General features: G+C 41.1%; 1 protein-coding gene and 1 pseudogene across 4 annotated transcripts in view; one reads left to right on the top strand and one right to left on the bottom strand.

Annotated features, from left to right (window-relative positions):
• The window catches only part of LOC147623171 (uncharacterized), a 39,792-nt gene that overhangs the window by 13,116 nt on the left and 10,649 nt on the right, over positions 1-16,027 (top strand). For 3 of the 4 annotated variants that reach the window (XR_015269333.1, XM_086821259.1, XM_086821258.1), the window contains exon 5: positions 4,235-4,454. Coding sequence is in view for 3 of the 4 variants with exons in the window: in XM_086821259.1 (XP_086677385.1) it covers positions 4,235-4,454 (220 nt within the window). In the remaining variant the exon portion in view is untranslated. Of the gene's footprint in view, positions 1-4,234; positions 4,455-16,027 lie in introns of those variants that run through there. The other variant, XM_086821260.1, reaches the window with a different exon arrangement.
• Positions 4,378-5,249, bottom strand: LOC147623172 (FACT complex subunit SPT16-like; annotated as a pseudogene).

Here is a 16,027-nt window from a genome sequence, read left to right as displayed (position 1 = left end):
GCTACATTCAGTTAATAGGTTGTAGAAGAACGTTTTGTATATACATTTTTTGTAGCTATCCTTTCGATCTCTACGGTAAAAGAGAAAGTAATGTCGATGAGGTTTATGTCCAAAATCTGAAATGGACTGTAACAGAGTATTTTTGAACCACCTTTTTGTGTATACCTTATGGAGTTAAATGTATCTTGTCTCACCTACGTTGTTTATGTATCTACCTTATGGAGTTAAATGTATCCTGAAGGGCTGCCTTCTCGAGATGTTGTCTCTTGGAGTGCACTGATCACAAGATATGCACAAGGTGGTCACGTTGAACAAGCACTTGACTGCTTCAAAGAGCTGCAGCATCCTATGCGTGCATCTTGAAAGCTTGTGCCATGATCCAAGCAGTTGACAAGGGGAAAGAAATCCAGACGAGTTTGGAAGGCAAGGGTTGCGCAGAATGATGTTGTGCTGCACAATGCTCTAGTGGGGACATGTATGCCTAGTGAGGTGTTGTTTTGAATGCATGACAAGTGCTTGATGGACTGCTTTTTTGGGTTATTGTCTCTTAGAGTGCATTAATTGCAGGAAATGCTAAGCAAGCACTTGACTGCTTTAAAGAAATGCAGCATGAGGGCATCCATCTAGATGTAGCAACCTACACATGCATCTGGAAAGCATATGTGCAGCATGTGCCATGATCAGAGCAGCCGATATGGGGAAACAAATCCATGGCTAGATTGGAAGGCAGGGGTTGCAGAGCAGGACAACATTGTGGTGGGTGTTGCTGTAGTGGACATGTATGCCAAGTGCGGGGTTGTTTCAGAGGCGCGACAAGTGTTTGACGGTGGGCTGCCTTCTCGAGATGTTGTCTCAGCTGACAAGATGCATGTGTAATGACCTACACGTGCATCTTCAAAGCATGTGCCATGATCAATGAAACCAATAAGGGGAAATAAATCCATGACAGGATTCGAAGGCAGGGGTTGCTGCAATATGAAGTCATGCTCTGCAATGCTCTAGTGGACATGTATGCCAAGTGCGGTGCTGTTTTCAAATGCACAACAAGTGCTCAACCGGCTGCTTTCTTGGGATGTTGTCTCTCGGAGTGCACTAATTGCAGAATATGCACAACAAGGTCATGATGCACAAGCACTTGACTACTTTGAAGACCTACAGTGTGAGGGCATCCTTCGCGATGTAGTGACCTACATGTGCATCTTGGAAGCATGTGCCATGATCCGAGTAGCCTTGACAAGGGGAAACAGATCCATCATCGTCCATGACGAGATTGGAAGGCAGGGGTTGCTGCAGGAAAACATTGTGCTGGGCAATGCTCTACATTTATGCCAAATGTGATGATGTTTCAAGGGTATGTTAACTGGGCTGTTTTCTTGGGATGTTGTCTCTTGGAGTGCATTGACTGTAGGATATGCACCAGAAGGTCACGGTGCGCAAGCTGTTGACTACTTTGAAGAGATGCAGCTACAAATCCATGACAAGATTGCAAGGCAGGGATTGCTGCAGAACAACGTTGTGGTGGACGATTCTCTAGTAGACATGTGTGCCAAGTGTGGTGATGTTCAAAGGCAGATTAGTGGTTGGTGGGCTGCCTTCTTGGGATGTTGTCTCTTGGAGATGCAGCGTGAGGGAATTCTTCCAAACACAGTGACCTATGCATGCATCTTGAAAGCATGTGCCATGATCCGAGAAGCAGACAAGGGGGAAACAAATCCACAACAAGATTGCAAGGTAGGGGTTGTTGTAAAATGATATTGTGCTGCGCAATGCTCTAGTGGACATGTATGCCAAGTGTAGTGCTATTTCCAAAGGCGCAACAAGTGCTTGTCCGGCTGCTTTCTTGGGATGTTGTCTATTGGAGTGCACTAATTACAGGATATGCACATTAAGGTCACGCTGATCAACTGCTTTGAAGACATGCAGTGTGAGGAACATCCTTTTAGACGGAGTGAACTACATGTGCATCTTAAGCATGTGCCACAAATAGAGCAGCCCCGATAAGGGGAAACAAATCCATGATGAGATTGGAAGGGAGGGGTCGCTATACAGAATGACATTGTGCTTTGTTGGCAATGCTCTTGTGGACAGGTATGCCAAGTGCGGTGCTATTTCAAGGCATGACAACTAGGCTACCTTCTCAGGATGTTGTGTCTTGAAGTGCACTGACTGCCACGCAAGCACTTTACTGACAAATCCATGACGAGATTGGAAGGGAGGGGTCGCTCTGCAGAATGACATTATGCTTGGCAATGCTCTTGTGGGGAAAGGTATGCCAAGTGTGGTGCTATTTCAAAAAATGAAAACTAGGCTGCCTTCTCAGGATGTTGTGTCTTGAAGTGCACTGATTGCAGGATATGCACCAGAATGTCATGCCATGCAAGCACTTGTCTGACAAATCCATGACAAGATTGGAAGGGAGGGGTCACTGCAGAATGACATTGTGCTTGGCAATGCTCTTGTGGATAGTTGTGCCAAGTGCGGTGCTATTTGAAGAGATCCAAGTACAAGTCCATGATGAGATTGTAAGGTAGGGGTTGTTGTAGAATGGGCAATGCTCTAGTGGACATGTGTGCCAAGTGCGGTGCTGTTTCAAAGGCAGATAAGTGGTTGATGGGCTGCCTTTTCGGGATCTTATCTCTTGGAGTGCATTGATTGCAGCATTTTCCCTTACACAGAGCTTCAAAACAGCCCCTTGCTTGGTCCATTCAAGCGCGGCAACTTCAATGCAAGCTCCGTCAACTTGAATCTGCAATAGGCTATAGGCAGTCAAGATCAACAAATATTTTGCGAGGACACGTATTCCTCCCTTAGGAATGTGACATGGGTTGCTTGGACAAGCAACCAGTGTTTTTTCACAAACCTCTTCTTGGTTCCCTCCTCCTTGCACCACATACACCACATTTTCAAGGGCAGTGTAGGTCACATTTTCACCACCCTCAGTAGGCTCCTCTTACTACCGACCAACAACACATGGGCCATCATATTGAGAGAATTTTGGAGCTATCTCACAGGTACAAGTTCACAGCTTGGGGTGCAGGTGAGGCTTCATGGGAGGCCCAATTTAGCAGAATTCAATACAGTGGCCAACGATAAGATCATGGAGTGCTTGGCACTTGTTGTCGAGCTTTCCGAGGGGGAAAAGATAAAACGAGCTTTCAAGTTTACACAACAGGAAGATGCAAACAAGAGGGACCAGTGCAAACATCGTGGTGTTACTGGCCTCTTATGCAGAGATGATGAAAGACTGCTTTGGAAAGGTGCCCACGAAAGGACAAATATGGTCAGGGTGCACTCTGTGTCGCATCAAGGCTCCGAGAAAAAAGGTTTTCAGCAAGCTCAGCTAGCATTTGTGGAGATGTGGTTGCTAAGCTACAGTCATAACCTAGCTACTAGTGAATATTCGATGTTTGGGTACATTGTGCAAGCTGGTGGGTGATTTGCATTTGTACATTCTAGGGTTGAAGAAAGGGGATTATGATTCCTTGTGTGTTGGGCGAGTCAGTGGAGCCTTGCACACATTATCCAAAGATTCCTAGAGGATGTCTTGGGGCGAATGCCAATTTGAATGTGGAGCACAAGTAGTGGGTCTAGGTACACTTTTGCCATTGCCAAGACCATGAAAAGGGCTGGCAGCTTGTACCTGGTGGTTTTGCTCTAGGCAACCCAGTTTCCTTTGGTTTCCTCTAAGGTTACCCCACCTCTTGTCCTTTTTCAAAAAGTTGCATGGCATTCCATCTATTCTAGCACACTGAAGGCAATACATGGTACCGTTTCTGATACCAACCTCCACTATTCTAGCACACTGAAGGCAATACATGGTACCGTTTCTGATACCAGAAAGTTGCATGGCATTCCATCTATTCTAGCACACTGAAGGCAATACATGGTACCGTTTCTGATACCAACCTCCACTGATCACCTTTTTTGATACCAACCTCCACTACAACTGAACTTGATCGCCTTTTAACGGCACTGGATACCCCCATCACAGAAGGAAGTAAGAAAACCTTTTTGTAAGCCTCAAGGTGAAGCTAAAGCACACAGCTTTTGTAAAGCATAAAATTAGTTTTATTCATAAGTTCTCTTTGTAATCAAGATTTTAGATTGAGTGAGAGTTCAATGATTGATTACCTTAGTATGAAAAAGGCTGTTTTAGTACTTGCTGGCCTCTTATGGCAGGGGATTCCTTGCTTGTCCTATAGTAAATTAGCTGACTCATTCAAAGTGATTGCAGGACACATGCTCAAGAAGGTCATGCAGAGCAAGCACTTCGCTTCTTTTGAAGAGATACAGCGTGAGGGCATCCTTCCAGAAGCAGTAACATTCATACGTATCTTGAAAGCATGTGCCATGATCGAAGACAAGGGGAACCAAATCCATGATGAGATTGCAAGGCCTACGCAACTGCAGGCAACTGCAGCAGAGAGAGACATTGAGCTAGCAATGGCTTTGAGGTAACAACTCTGAAACTCTCTTCATAAAAATTTTGAACTTTGTATTTTTTTTCTCTATCCCTTTCTTCTGCTGCTTTTCTTCAATCTCATCAGGGTCATAAGTGCTACATCTTCCACCACCTAAGGTCTGCACCACATCCATCACCTCCACAAAAAACTCCACATCCTTGATCTTCTTGTTCCCAATCATGATAAAATTATGCAAGTGAAAGTGCAGCAGGGTGATCATTTCCTTCTCTACAGGTTGAAAAAAAGCATGCTTGATGTTTCTGTACGTAATTTTAACTTTCTCGTCAGCTTTCATGGTTGAATACCTAAAACCATTGGTGTGTGCCTCTAATGTACCACTCAACTTGTGCCCCTTGCCTCCAAAGACAGGCCTAATCCATAAGTTATAGTTTTTCTTGTGTCGCTAGCGTGGCCCTCTCTACCTTATCAGATTCCCTCAAAGCAACTTGGCGACGCAACGTCTTAATCAGTTGGACTACTTGGTTAGTGTGTCTCACGGATCGGAAGGAAACTTCCTTCCAGTAAATTACATCGGGGAACTTCTATGATGCCAAGTCAATGGCAGAATAACAACACCAGGCACATTGAAAATCATTCGAATGAAGGAGTGGCCTCCATCCTATTGGCCTGGTAACACTCTTTATAGTAGCTATGTGAGTGAAAGGGATCCATTAAACCATAAACTGGCAGCAAAATTGACTTGTTCTTCTGATCCACCTGAATCATTAATTCTTTTGAGAGAAAGGAATATCATCTAGATTCTGATAGGCCACTAAATCTCCAGTGGTCCTGACCACACCCTGCTCGTCTCCTTGGCCCAGACCCCCAGAAGCTAGCAGCCTCCTAACAGTCTCTTCATTCTTTTGTTGAGCAAGCTCCACTTGATGCAGCTTGCACACCTCTTCCTTTGTCATCTCTTGATTGTCAGGGTGCAAATTTGCTTTCAGAAATTGGGCATTAGCTCCATTACTCAATGGCAGCTTTAGCTTTGATTTTGGCTTCTCCTGCTCCTCCTCTTCCTCATCTTTGAAAGAAGACACAATATCATCGTAAGATTTTGAACAATTCGAAGTTGCACTCTCAAGACCTTTCTCTTTTATGACTATAGTATCTGTCTCAGCAGCAAAAAAAAGTTCTTTGTCTTGGGGTCCTATGAGCTTTATGTCTGTAAATTTTGCATTTTTAACATTGAATACCATAGCTACCTTTAGAATCCTATCATTCTTGGAATTCAGGCTTAGGCCAGATTCCCTAAATTCAATGCCAATACCTGTGCCAGAGATTTATGGGGCAAGAACTCCCGCCCTTCCCTTTCCATAACATATAATGCTGCTTTGTAAATAAGCAGCTGAAGCAAGATTTCCACATTTTAAAGCATTCATGGCAGCTTTGTGGGCTTTCTAAAGTGCCTTGTAAGCTTTTGATTGAACTGGGTCTCCATCAATCAAATACGTTCTTGCAACATTTGCACAATAACTATTGTATCTCGCACCAATAGCACAAATAATGACACCCAATGTATCATAATATAGTGGATCTTCATTGCTGATAGCACTTGCTCTTAGAGCAAATACCCCACCACTTTGAAATATAGGGGGTAGTAGATGTCCACATTGTCAGGCTTCAACTTTACCTTGGCTTTTTCTAGGATCAATCTCACTGCCTTCTCAATGTCATCTCAAAATCTTTACAAAAGAAATAATTGTATCTAGTATATAAGGATATTTGAAATATCTCTTCAAAAAATATATATTGACAATAAGGGATTTATAAAATTTACAAAATTTTACAGAAGGGTGGAGAAAACTACTCAAAAAAGGTTACATAGGGGTTTATAAAAGAGGCCTTGAATGCACGTGATATAGGGGCTTTACGCTAAGTGATCCCCCGAGATTCTTGCATGACTCCAAGGGGCCCTGAGTGCATCCAACAATGGTCCTAGGGCCATTATTTTTCATGCACAACATGAGAAAGAATGGCCCTAGGGCCATTCTTGCATGACCCCAAGGCCTCAAGATAATTTTTGGGATGGCCATGGGGCATCCAAGAATGGCCCTAGGGCCATTCTTTTCATGCACAATAAGTATAAGGACCATTCCTACATGACCCCAAGGCCTCATATATCCACCGTTTTACTTTAAAATGCATCATAGTGCATGAAATAGTGACCATGGGGCATCTAAGAATGGCCCAAGGCCCATTCTTGCATAACCCCAAGGGGCCATGGGTGCATCCAAGAATGGTCCTAGGGCCATTCTTTTCCATGCACAACATGAGGAAGAATGGTCCTGGGGTCATTCTTACATGACCCCAAGGCCTCAAGGTCATTTTTAGGATAGCCGTGGGTCATCCAAGAATGGCCTAGGGCCATTCGTTTCATGTACAACAGGTGGAAGAATGACCCCCCCAAGGGCTATTCTTGCATGACCCCAAGGCCTCAAGGTCATTTTGCATGGGACATCCAAGAATGGCCCTAGGGCCATTCTTTTCATGCACAATAGATGTAAGGAGAACCATTTGTGCATGACCCCAAGGCCTCAAGGTCATTTTGGAATGGCCATGGGACATCCAAGAATGGCCCTAGGACCATTCTTGCCATGCACATGTGTAAAGACCATTCTTGCATGACCCAAGGTCCATTCTTCCATGACCCCAAGTCCTCAAGGTCATTTTGGAATGGCTTTGGGGCATCCAAGAATATCCCTAGGGGCCATTCTTTTCATGCACAACAGGTGGAAGAATGGGCCAAGTGTTAAAATTGCAGCAATGTGATGAGCTATGGTGGATCAAATACTAGAATCAACATCATTAACAAAGTGATAAGATAATAATTAAGACGTAATTAGTGAGCAATTAATTGATAGCTTAATGAAGGCATGGACCAACAAATTCTTATTAGGCTAATGCCTCAATTTATAGAGTTTACATCCAAGCATCTAATCCCACTGATTTCTCCTTGATTCTCTCCACCTCCCAGAATATCTCCACACTTCCTAAATCTTCTCATGCTACCCTTTATTCTCTCCCAGTAGATTCTTCTCACCTTTTCACAGGTTCTCTCACATTTATAGATTCTCTTTTACAGCCTCTAACCAAGGGCTTGTTCGCGCACACACCCTATTCACTTGTATATTTCAACACCTCCCCTCAAGTGAATACTCCTAGCACACCTGGACCCTATACCAAGTTTCTCTCTTACTTGATAGTCCGCGACCAGTGCCTAGCACACCTCCCCTCAAGTGAACTTAGCACACCTGGACCCTGTACCAAGTTTCTCTCTTACTTGATAGTCCGCGACCAGTGCCTCAAGTCCCTAAACTCATAGTCCTTGACACTCTCTCTCTCTATGTGTCCAAGGCTACTACAAGTGCCCGCGACCTTGACTAAAGTGCTCACACATACATCTACCACGTGGCCTACATCATCGGTGGCGGCTCAGAGGTGGTTTTACTTTGTTGGGGTAGGTTACATTGGGTTGTGGGGTCTCTCTCTCTCTCTCTCAGATTTTCACATGGCTCCTCACTCTTTGGAGCCTCACATCTTCTCTTGTCTTTAGTCTTCTTGTCGTGGCAGCTTCTCTTCGCGCGTCCATCTCTTCTTTCAGTCTTCTTGTTGTGGTAGCTTCTCTTCTCGTGTCCATGTCTTCCTTCAATGCTTCCTCTAGATCTTCTTATCGGTGTGGATCTACTTCTTGGAAAGAGATGTTCTTCTTCTTTCATGGCTGTGGCCATGAGCTTGTCTGTCAGGTCTTCTTGCTCCATGTGAGCAACATGTTTAAATGTTTTGTTAACAGTTCTTTTGGGTTTTTGATGTTTATCTTGTGTCATTATGCAATGCAAACCCAAATCTATGCGGGAGGTCTTACCTCTTGCCTTATTCTGGACAAGGGCAGTGTTTGTTCCCATTTTTACACTAATGTAATATACCCAATACATAATGCATATAGCATTCATTCTTATGCACATTCCCAAATGCAACTCTGGCTGTGAATAATCTTGAATTTGAGTGTGATTTGTAGGCATTAACCAAGGGTTAAATGCAAAATGATGATACCACAAATTTATCAGCATAATTTTACCAGAAATTACATTAAATCAAGGGTAACCAATTTGTACAGAATGGTTGGAGTATCAAACCAACTCCGAATTACAATCTGAAGTTATAGGAATCTGTATCAGATACCTAATGGTTAATTTGTACCCTCAATTGCACCAAAATATAGTGATTAGCACTAATTAATCATTGATTAGCAAATTAATCCTCTATTTTGTGTGCAAAAAATAAAGTATGCGGGGAGCCCAGATCTGGGGCCTTAGACTTCAAATGAGCTCAAATTCTTTCAAGGCCATCAATAGCAATTAGTCTAGTAGAGGATTAAGCCAAGAAACACAAGATTTGACCAAATATTGAATGCTTAATCTCTGTTTTACCAAAGTCACCTGCAGATTTGATGAAGAGCTTGGATCTCACTGTAGACTTGATCAAATCAAATTCTGACTTCATGAGCTTGTAGAGCATGCTTGAAAACCCCCGGGGCTAAGAGGAATTAGACCGATTTGATCTATGGAAGAGAAGATCTCAGTTTTTCTCCCAGAAATAGGCGCTTGATAAAATGCAAATTTCAGTAGCAGCCAGTGGCGGTTTGACGATTTGAGCACATGGGCTGGTGCGTGGGGATCATAGCTGTATGTGGCTAGAAGCAATGGGCCTAATGTTGAGCCTACAAGGAGAGGGAGCTCCTCCACTGGCTGGGGGTACAGAAAGCTTCTTGAAAATAATTAAAAATTTGATTATTTTCTAATTATCTACTAATTCTAATTAACTAGATAATTATTTAATTATCTAGTTAATTAGAATTATCTAATAATTTTAATTATTTTCTAATTATTTACTAATTCTAATTAACTAGATAATGGGCTCATACACTTGATGGATTCTAGGCTTGGCTCTCATACCATGTTAAAATTATAGCAATGTGATGAGCTATGGTGGATCAAATACTAGAATCAACGTCATTAACAAAGTGATTAGATAATAATTAAGGAGTGAGGAATTAACTAATAGCTTAATGTAGGCATGGATAATCAAAAACCAGCAAATTCTCATTAGGCCAATGCCTCAATTTATAGAGTTTACATCCAAGCATCTAATCCCACTGATCTCTCCTTGATTCTTTTGCTTGATTCTCTCCACCTCTCCCAGAATATCTCCACACTTCCTAAATCTTCTCATGCTACCCTTTATTCTCTCCCAGTAGATTCTTCTCACCTTTTCACAAGTTCTCTCACATTTACAGATTCTCTTTTACAGCCTCTAACCAAGGGCTTGTTCCCGCACACACCCTATTCACTTGTATATTTCAACACCAAGGGCCATTCTTACATGACTGCAAGGCCTCAAGGTCATTTTGGGATGGCCATGGGGCATCTAAGAATGGCCCGTAGGGACATTCTTTTCATGCATAATAGGTGTAAGGACCATTTTTGCATGACCCCAAGGTCTTAAGGTCATTTTGGAATGGCCATGGGCATCTAAGAATGGCCCTAAGACCATTCTTGCCATTCACATGTGTAAGGACCATTCTTGTATGACCCTTGGGCCTCAAGGTCATTTTGTAATGGCCATGGGGCTTTCAAGAATGGCCCAAGGGCCAGCATGACCCCAAGGCCTCAAGGTCATTTTGGGATGGACATTGGGCATCCAAGAATAGCCCAATATTTGTAGGAACCATTCTTTTCCCTACGGCCATTCTTTTCATGTAAATTTAAATTAATAATGGCCCCATAGCTGCATTCAAGAATGTCCTTGGGGCATGCTATTATTTACCTACTAGGACCATTCCTTATGGTGATATGCATGAAGTTATCTTTTTTAGCTCTTGTGCGTTCTTGTTTTATTTATTTTTGTAAATATGTTAGAACTGTTTTTAAATTGTTTTACAAAAATCACTTTTGCATAAGAAAAGATGTCAGGCAAAAGGAAGCTTTCATTTCCCTCAAGCATTGACATGGCCAATGGAGACTCAAAGGATTGGTACGTTGATCTCTATGACCTTCAAGGTAAAAAGCTACATCGATCCATCTCTTCATTTAGACGAAAGACAGCAAGGAGTCTTTTGAGAGTAGGAGACAGGTCAAAGCAATCAATGTTTCTATGGTAGATTTACATCAAGAAATCAAATGCATTGATGTTGAGACCTGTGGTGGGGATCTCACATACCAACTCTCTCCCACTACATATAGAATGGATCGTATGAGGGCTAATCAAGAGGACTCTATGTTCTCCAGAGGGTGGAACCTGACTATAGAGAATGTCTCCGACATTACTTGTGAAATGCTATTCAATGCTTTTACTATGATACTACAAAAGAAAGTAACAAAGAGAGATGTGGTTTCCCGTGCTGGTGTCTCATCAAAAAGATCAAAAAAGTCAAAGATACAACAGGTGGCCAAAACTTTAGAGACTAGGGGATCCACTCTAACCATTTCTAACCCAAAAGATCTAGTTAAGAAAGGAAAAAAGGTGAAGGATTTTCCTTTAGGAGAGATGGAGCAATATGCACAATATTTTCCTCTGGGTTTATATACTGAGTCCAAAATTCCCGTGGAGAATTGTTTGGTAGCACCCAGCCACACTATATGTCGTCCCATGGACATTGTCAAAGCAGAGGAAATTTGTGGATGGTTTGCTAGAAAGGCAAACAATCCTTGTTCATGTGTGTACCTAATGCCTGTCAAGCTGATTTCTGAAGGGATATACAAGCCACTAGCCAAGGAAGATCTAAGAGTAGGGGATCTTAAAAAATATGCATATTGGATCATAGATGGCCAGCATTCTATCTATGCTGCAAAGGCAATTGTATCACACGATAATCTTGATCCGAGCTTACTCTACTTGAAAGATGTTTATAGGTATCGAAAGGCTTGGATTGTTGTGAATGCTCCTCCAACCAATAGTGACGGTGGCCATCTCCAAGATGGCAAATCTAGAGGCACAAGCATTATTCATGAAGCAGCCCTATAGTGACATATTAAAGCACTTGAGAAGCCAGTATGAGCATTATAAAAAGCCTTCAAGACCAATAGTTGGAGTTCCAAAGGGACACCCTTCTCGTGTAAATTGGGACGTAAGTCATTGTATCTTATGTTTTTTAATCTTATTTGATAGCTTTTTTGATGTACCAGATTGGAATTGTCTTTTTGTTTATGTTCTGTTTGTTTTTTCATGAATGACGGAATTTCTCTTCGAGTGCCGAATCATCAATGGGTGTCTACTTTGCACAAAAGCAGGCACACATGGTTACATGCCTCGACGACATCTTCTATACTTGGCTAAAGATTATATAAGATGTCGAGAATGGCGAACTTGGGGGAAAGAAGCCTAATCCATCTCATTTCAGATGCTTGTGTGGTTTAGAAGAGGACATGATCAAGCTTATTCAAACAGAGCTTTTGAAAGGGGACATCTTGCTCTCGAAGGGGGTTGCAGACAAGGAAAAGATTGACATGGTTGATAGAGTGATGCTACTGAAGCAGGATAAGGTTTTGTAAGACCAGCTATTACTTCAATTCAATAGTGTTAATGATTCAAAGAAATGCAAGGACTTGCAGGATCTGGCTTCAACTTATCACATCAATGATAGTGTCTACCATGTGCTTCATCAAAAGTGTGAGCCATGGATAGAGGCAAGATTGCAAGTTGGTAAGATGAACTTAGAGTTTCCATCAGATGCAAAGGGTTACATACAATGGATTGTTGCTGTCAATAGGGAAGAGCAGGTTGTGACTGATCTTCCATGGCATATTCCCATTGTGAGGTTAGAGATGGAAGGCGAACGCTTTTTAGCTCGATTTTATCAAAATCAAATGCCGATTGGATTGTGTGTCTTGGATAGCACAGAAGGGAGTGCAAGAGATATGCAGTGGAGCATTGAGAGATTTTCTCAAATTTTGAATGGCATCATCTTGACTTTTTAAAGATTGTTGATATTGTGCGTCTGCAAGATGCTTTACAGAAAGTTCCTGGATGGCATAGAATGTTCTATGGTGCTCTACATTTTGTGCATGATGCACCATGCAGCGGTGCCATCGAGCTCTTCAATGTGCTTATTTTTTTTAGCAAGGAAAACATGTATGAAGGCTATGACAACTATGTTGGCACTCGTCGGGGTCCCATCTTAGATGCAACTATGTTACCATTGGAGTATGATAAAGTAAAGAGTATGGACCCCATAGTCTTTTTACAACTAAAAAAGACCATGGTCATTGATCAATGCATACAGAGTCTATGTATGGAAGATCTTATGATGTGATGATTGATGCATATAGTAATGGCTTTGTGTCAAGCACTGAAGGCAAAAAGAGAGATAATATGTCTAGTTGAGAGAGATCAAGACCGTGATGACATGCATTCCAATCTCTTGGAATTTGCAAAGTTGAATCATAGTGTTAGATAGTGGGCAAAGATCCCTGAGGACCCACAACCAACTACTACTCCTACCTCCCAAGCATGTTTCGTAAAAACAGCTGAAGAAGCCCAACCCTTGCTTGTGACACAAATTTCTACTGCATGTTTGGTTTCTAAGATTATACTCTCAGAGAAAAGAAAATAATTTGAGTAACTGTTCACTAGATGCTAAGAGAGCTTTCTTCTACAAGGAGTCTCATGAGCTAGCGGCATTGATTTTGTAAATGTCTTTTTCTTCATGGAATATAAATTTGTCATTTACCTTAAAGTGTCTAGTTAAATATTTTGTGGAAGTTATTCTTGTCTCTTCTATGCACAATATAATGGCCCTAGGTCCAAACTACATATGAATATAATGATTTGCTATCCATTCTTCAACCATACGAGAAGCAAGTCTTGGACTTTTTTTATCCTCTTCTCTTCCAAGAGGTGTGACTATTCTTCATTATGGTGGAGACAAGTACTATCTCCATGATTGGAAGGAGTTGTGCAAGTTGAATATCCAAGAGCTTTGAAGTACTCATTTGAAGAGGATCCCAAGGTAGATAGTCCAGAGGATAGGGTGTACATCGTTGGTGATGTAGAGTATGGAAACCCCTTGGTGTATATTAGATAAGAATGTCAATTCAACAGAGTATAGCTACATATGTGTGGAAACCTTGTGCAATATTCATGCTGGTGATGAGTTGTTAGCTAATTATAGCTTTATTTGATTCTATGTACATTTTTGATGATTGACGATAGAAATGTTAATCGTTTACATTGTCATGTTTAATTATTTTTGCAAGTTAATCTCTTTCATAGTTTTAGGGTAAACATCGTGATTGTTGTACATAGTCTATTCATGTAATTGTCGTGCATGGAAAGAATGGCCCTAGGCCCCATTCTTGAATGCCCCAAGCCACTCCAACATGGCCTTAAGGCTAACTAAGAATGGTTAAGGACCATTCTTCGATGCCTCATGACAACTCCAGCGGTGGTCTTGGAGTGAAGCAAGAATGGCCTAGGGCCATCATTGCGAGGGATTTTTTTTTGCGAGCTTTTTTTGCCGAGCTTTTTGGAGCAATGAACAAGTAGTCCGAGCTTTGCAAAGGACCAAGAACTTATTATGAGCTTTGTAAAGGACCAAGAACTTACTTACATATAAATAACAAGCTTTGAAAGATCAACAATATAAATTTCAGTCTTTTAAAGATCTAGTCCATAAAAATATTAATTACAAAGTCTTTTGATCCACATCATACTTATTGATATAATTACATATATACATATACCTATCTAAATTCATGCACCTCATACATATACACATACAAAATATACATATACATACATACATGAAAGAGCTACCTACATACTAGCATATATACATACATACATACATACATACTTTCTTACTTACTTAAATATAAAAAATAATCCTTTAAAGATAAAAAATGTATATACCGATCTTCAAAGTTCCAAACCATGAAAATCTCGATTACAAAGTCTTTTGATCCACATCATACTTATTGATATAATTATATATATACATATATCTACCTAGATTCATACACCTCATACATATACATATACATACATACATACAAGAGCTACCTACGCACTAACATATATACATACATACTTACTTTCTTACTTACTTAAATATAAAACACAATATTTTAAAGATAAAAAATGTATATACCGATCTTTAAAGTTCCAAACCATGACAATCTCGATTACAAAGTCTTTGATCCACAAATTATAGCATTCTTCTACGTGTCATCCTAACCTATCCTCTGATGAGAAATCTCCCAGACATGCTTTGGCTACCTCCATGCCATTCTCTATCCCCATATAGTGCCTTTTTAACTCTTGGCATGCACGTCCCAAGCCTCCACATCCTGCAAAAACGTCCAAGACACCATCTCCTTCACTTGAGAAGGTCTCCACTAGCCACCTACAATGAAATGAAATCATAAACGTGCATCTAAGTATTTTGAAAAAGTAGCTATGAAAATGAACAGAATGAAAATTGTCTCACCTAAAGAACATAGGAGATCTTTCTGCACCACCTCGAATGTAGCGCTCCAAGACCATCATGCGTTGGAATGGACGCTTCTTATTCTTCTCAAAAATGAAATTTTGTTGAGCATTGAATAACTCCTTTGAAACATTTTGCCCAGCCTCGCGATCAATAATAGGGACATGGCAATTTACTCGATAGAACATACTAAGCGCCAATGTATCCACCTACCATAACGAGAAAACATTATGTTTGGATATCCATACCACATAACATGTATACATAAAGGGAAATATTTGAGAGATTATGACTTACCCGTTCTCCATTCTCATACAAATAACTTGAATCCACATGAACAGACATTGTTCGATGCATGACCAATCCAGCTTTCTTTCCCATGGAATATATTTTAGGAAGTTGATCCATTAGACTCAAACACACAAATCAACCCTCATCAGCCACAAACAAACCAAAAAAACTAAGTGTGGCACGTATCAATGATGAAGAAACTTGATTCCATGAGGGACACCCATCCGTATCTACATCAACAACCTGTAAACCTGTAGGAAAGTCAGCCCATACGAGGCGAGCCACTATATCTGAGGGAGCACCTCTATGAGATAGAGCCTTGGGAATCTTCATCAAGAATTCTTCCACACTACATAAAAGATTTATAATGTTTGGTTTTGGTAAGTATAACTTGGAAAACTAATTATATGGTGAAATTATTCTTTTGACCTATTTGAGCCCTTCGAAAGAGTGTGGACGTCTACCAGCAATATGTGTGAAAAACATCTCTCACCTGCAAGTAAACAAGACAAAAAATGAGATGCATTTCGAAATTATTCTTTTTACCTATCTGAGCCCTCCGAAAGAGTGTGGACGTTTACCAGCAATATGCGTGAAAAACATCTCTCACCTGCAAGTAAACAAGACAAAAAATGAGATGCATTTCGAAAGCACACACTTCTCAAAATAAATTTGCAATGGAAAGTACTCTTACTAGTCATGTCCATGATGTCACATTGTCCTAACACCTCCCCCTCTTGAAGATGCTCTGGAGGGTCTCTCTCTTGATCTTCATTTGTGGGGTCTC

The sequence above is a fragment of the Cibotium barometz genome, chromosome 27 (assembly GCF_041138505.1).
Source record: "Cibotium barometz isolate CiBa-2024 chromosome 27, ASM4113850v1, whole genome shotgun sequence".
Lineage (NCBI taxonomy): Eukaryota > Viridiplantae > Streptophyta > Polypodiopsida > Cyatheales > Cibotiaceae > Cibotium > Cibotium barometz.
Note: the sequence above shows the minus strand (reverse complement) of the source record. Positions and strands in the feature narration are given on the sequence as shown.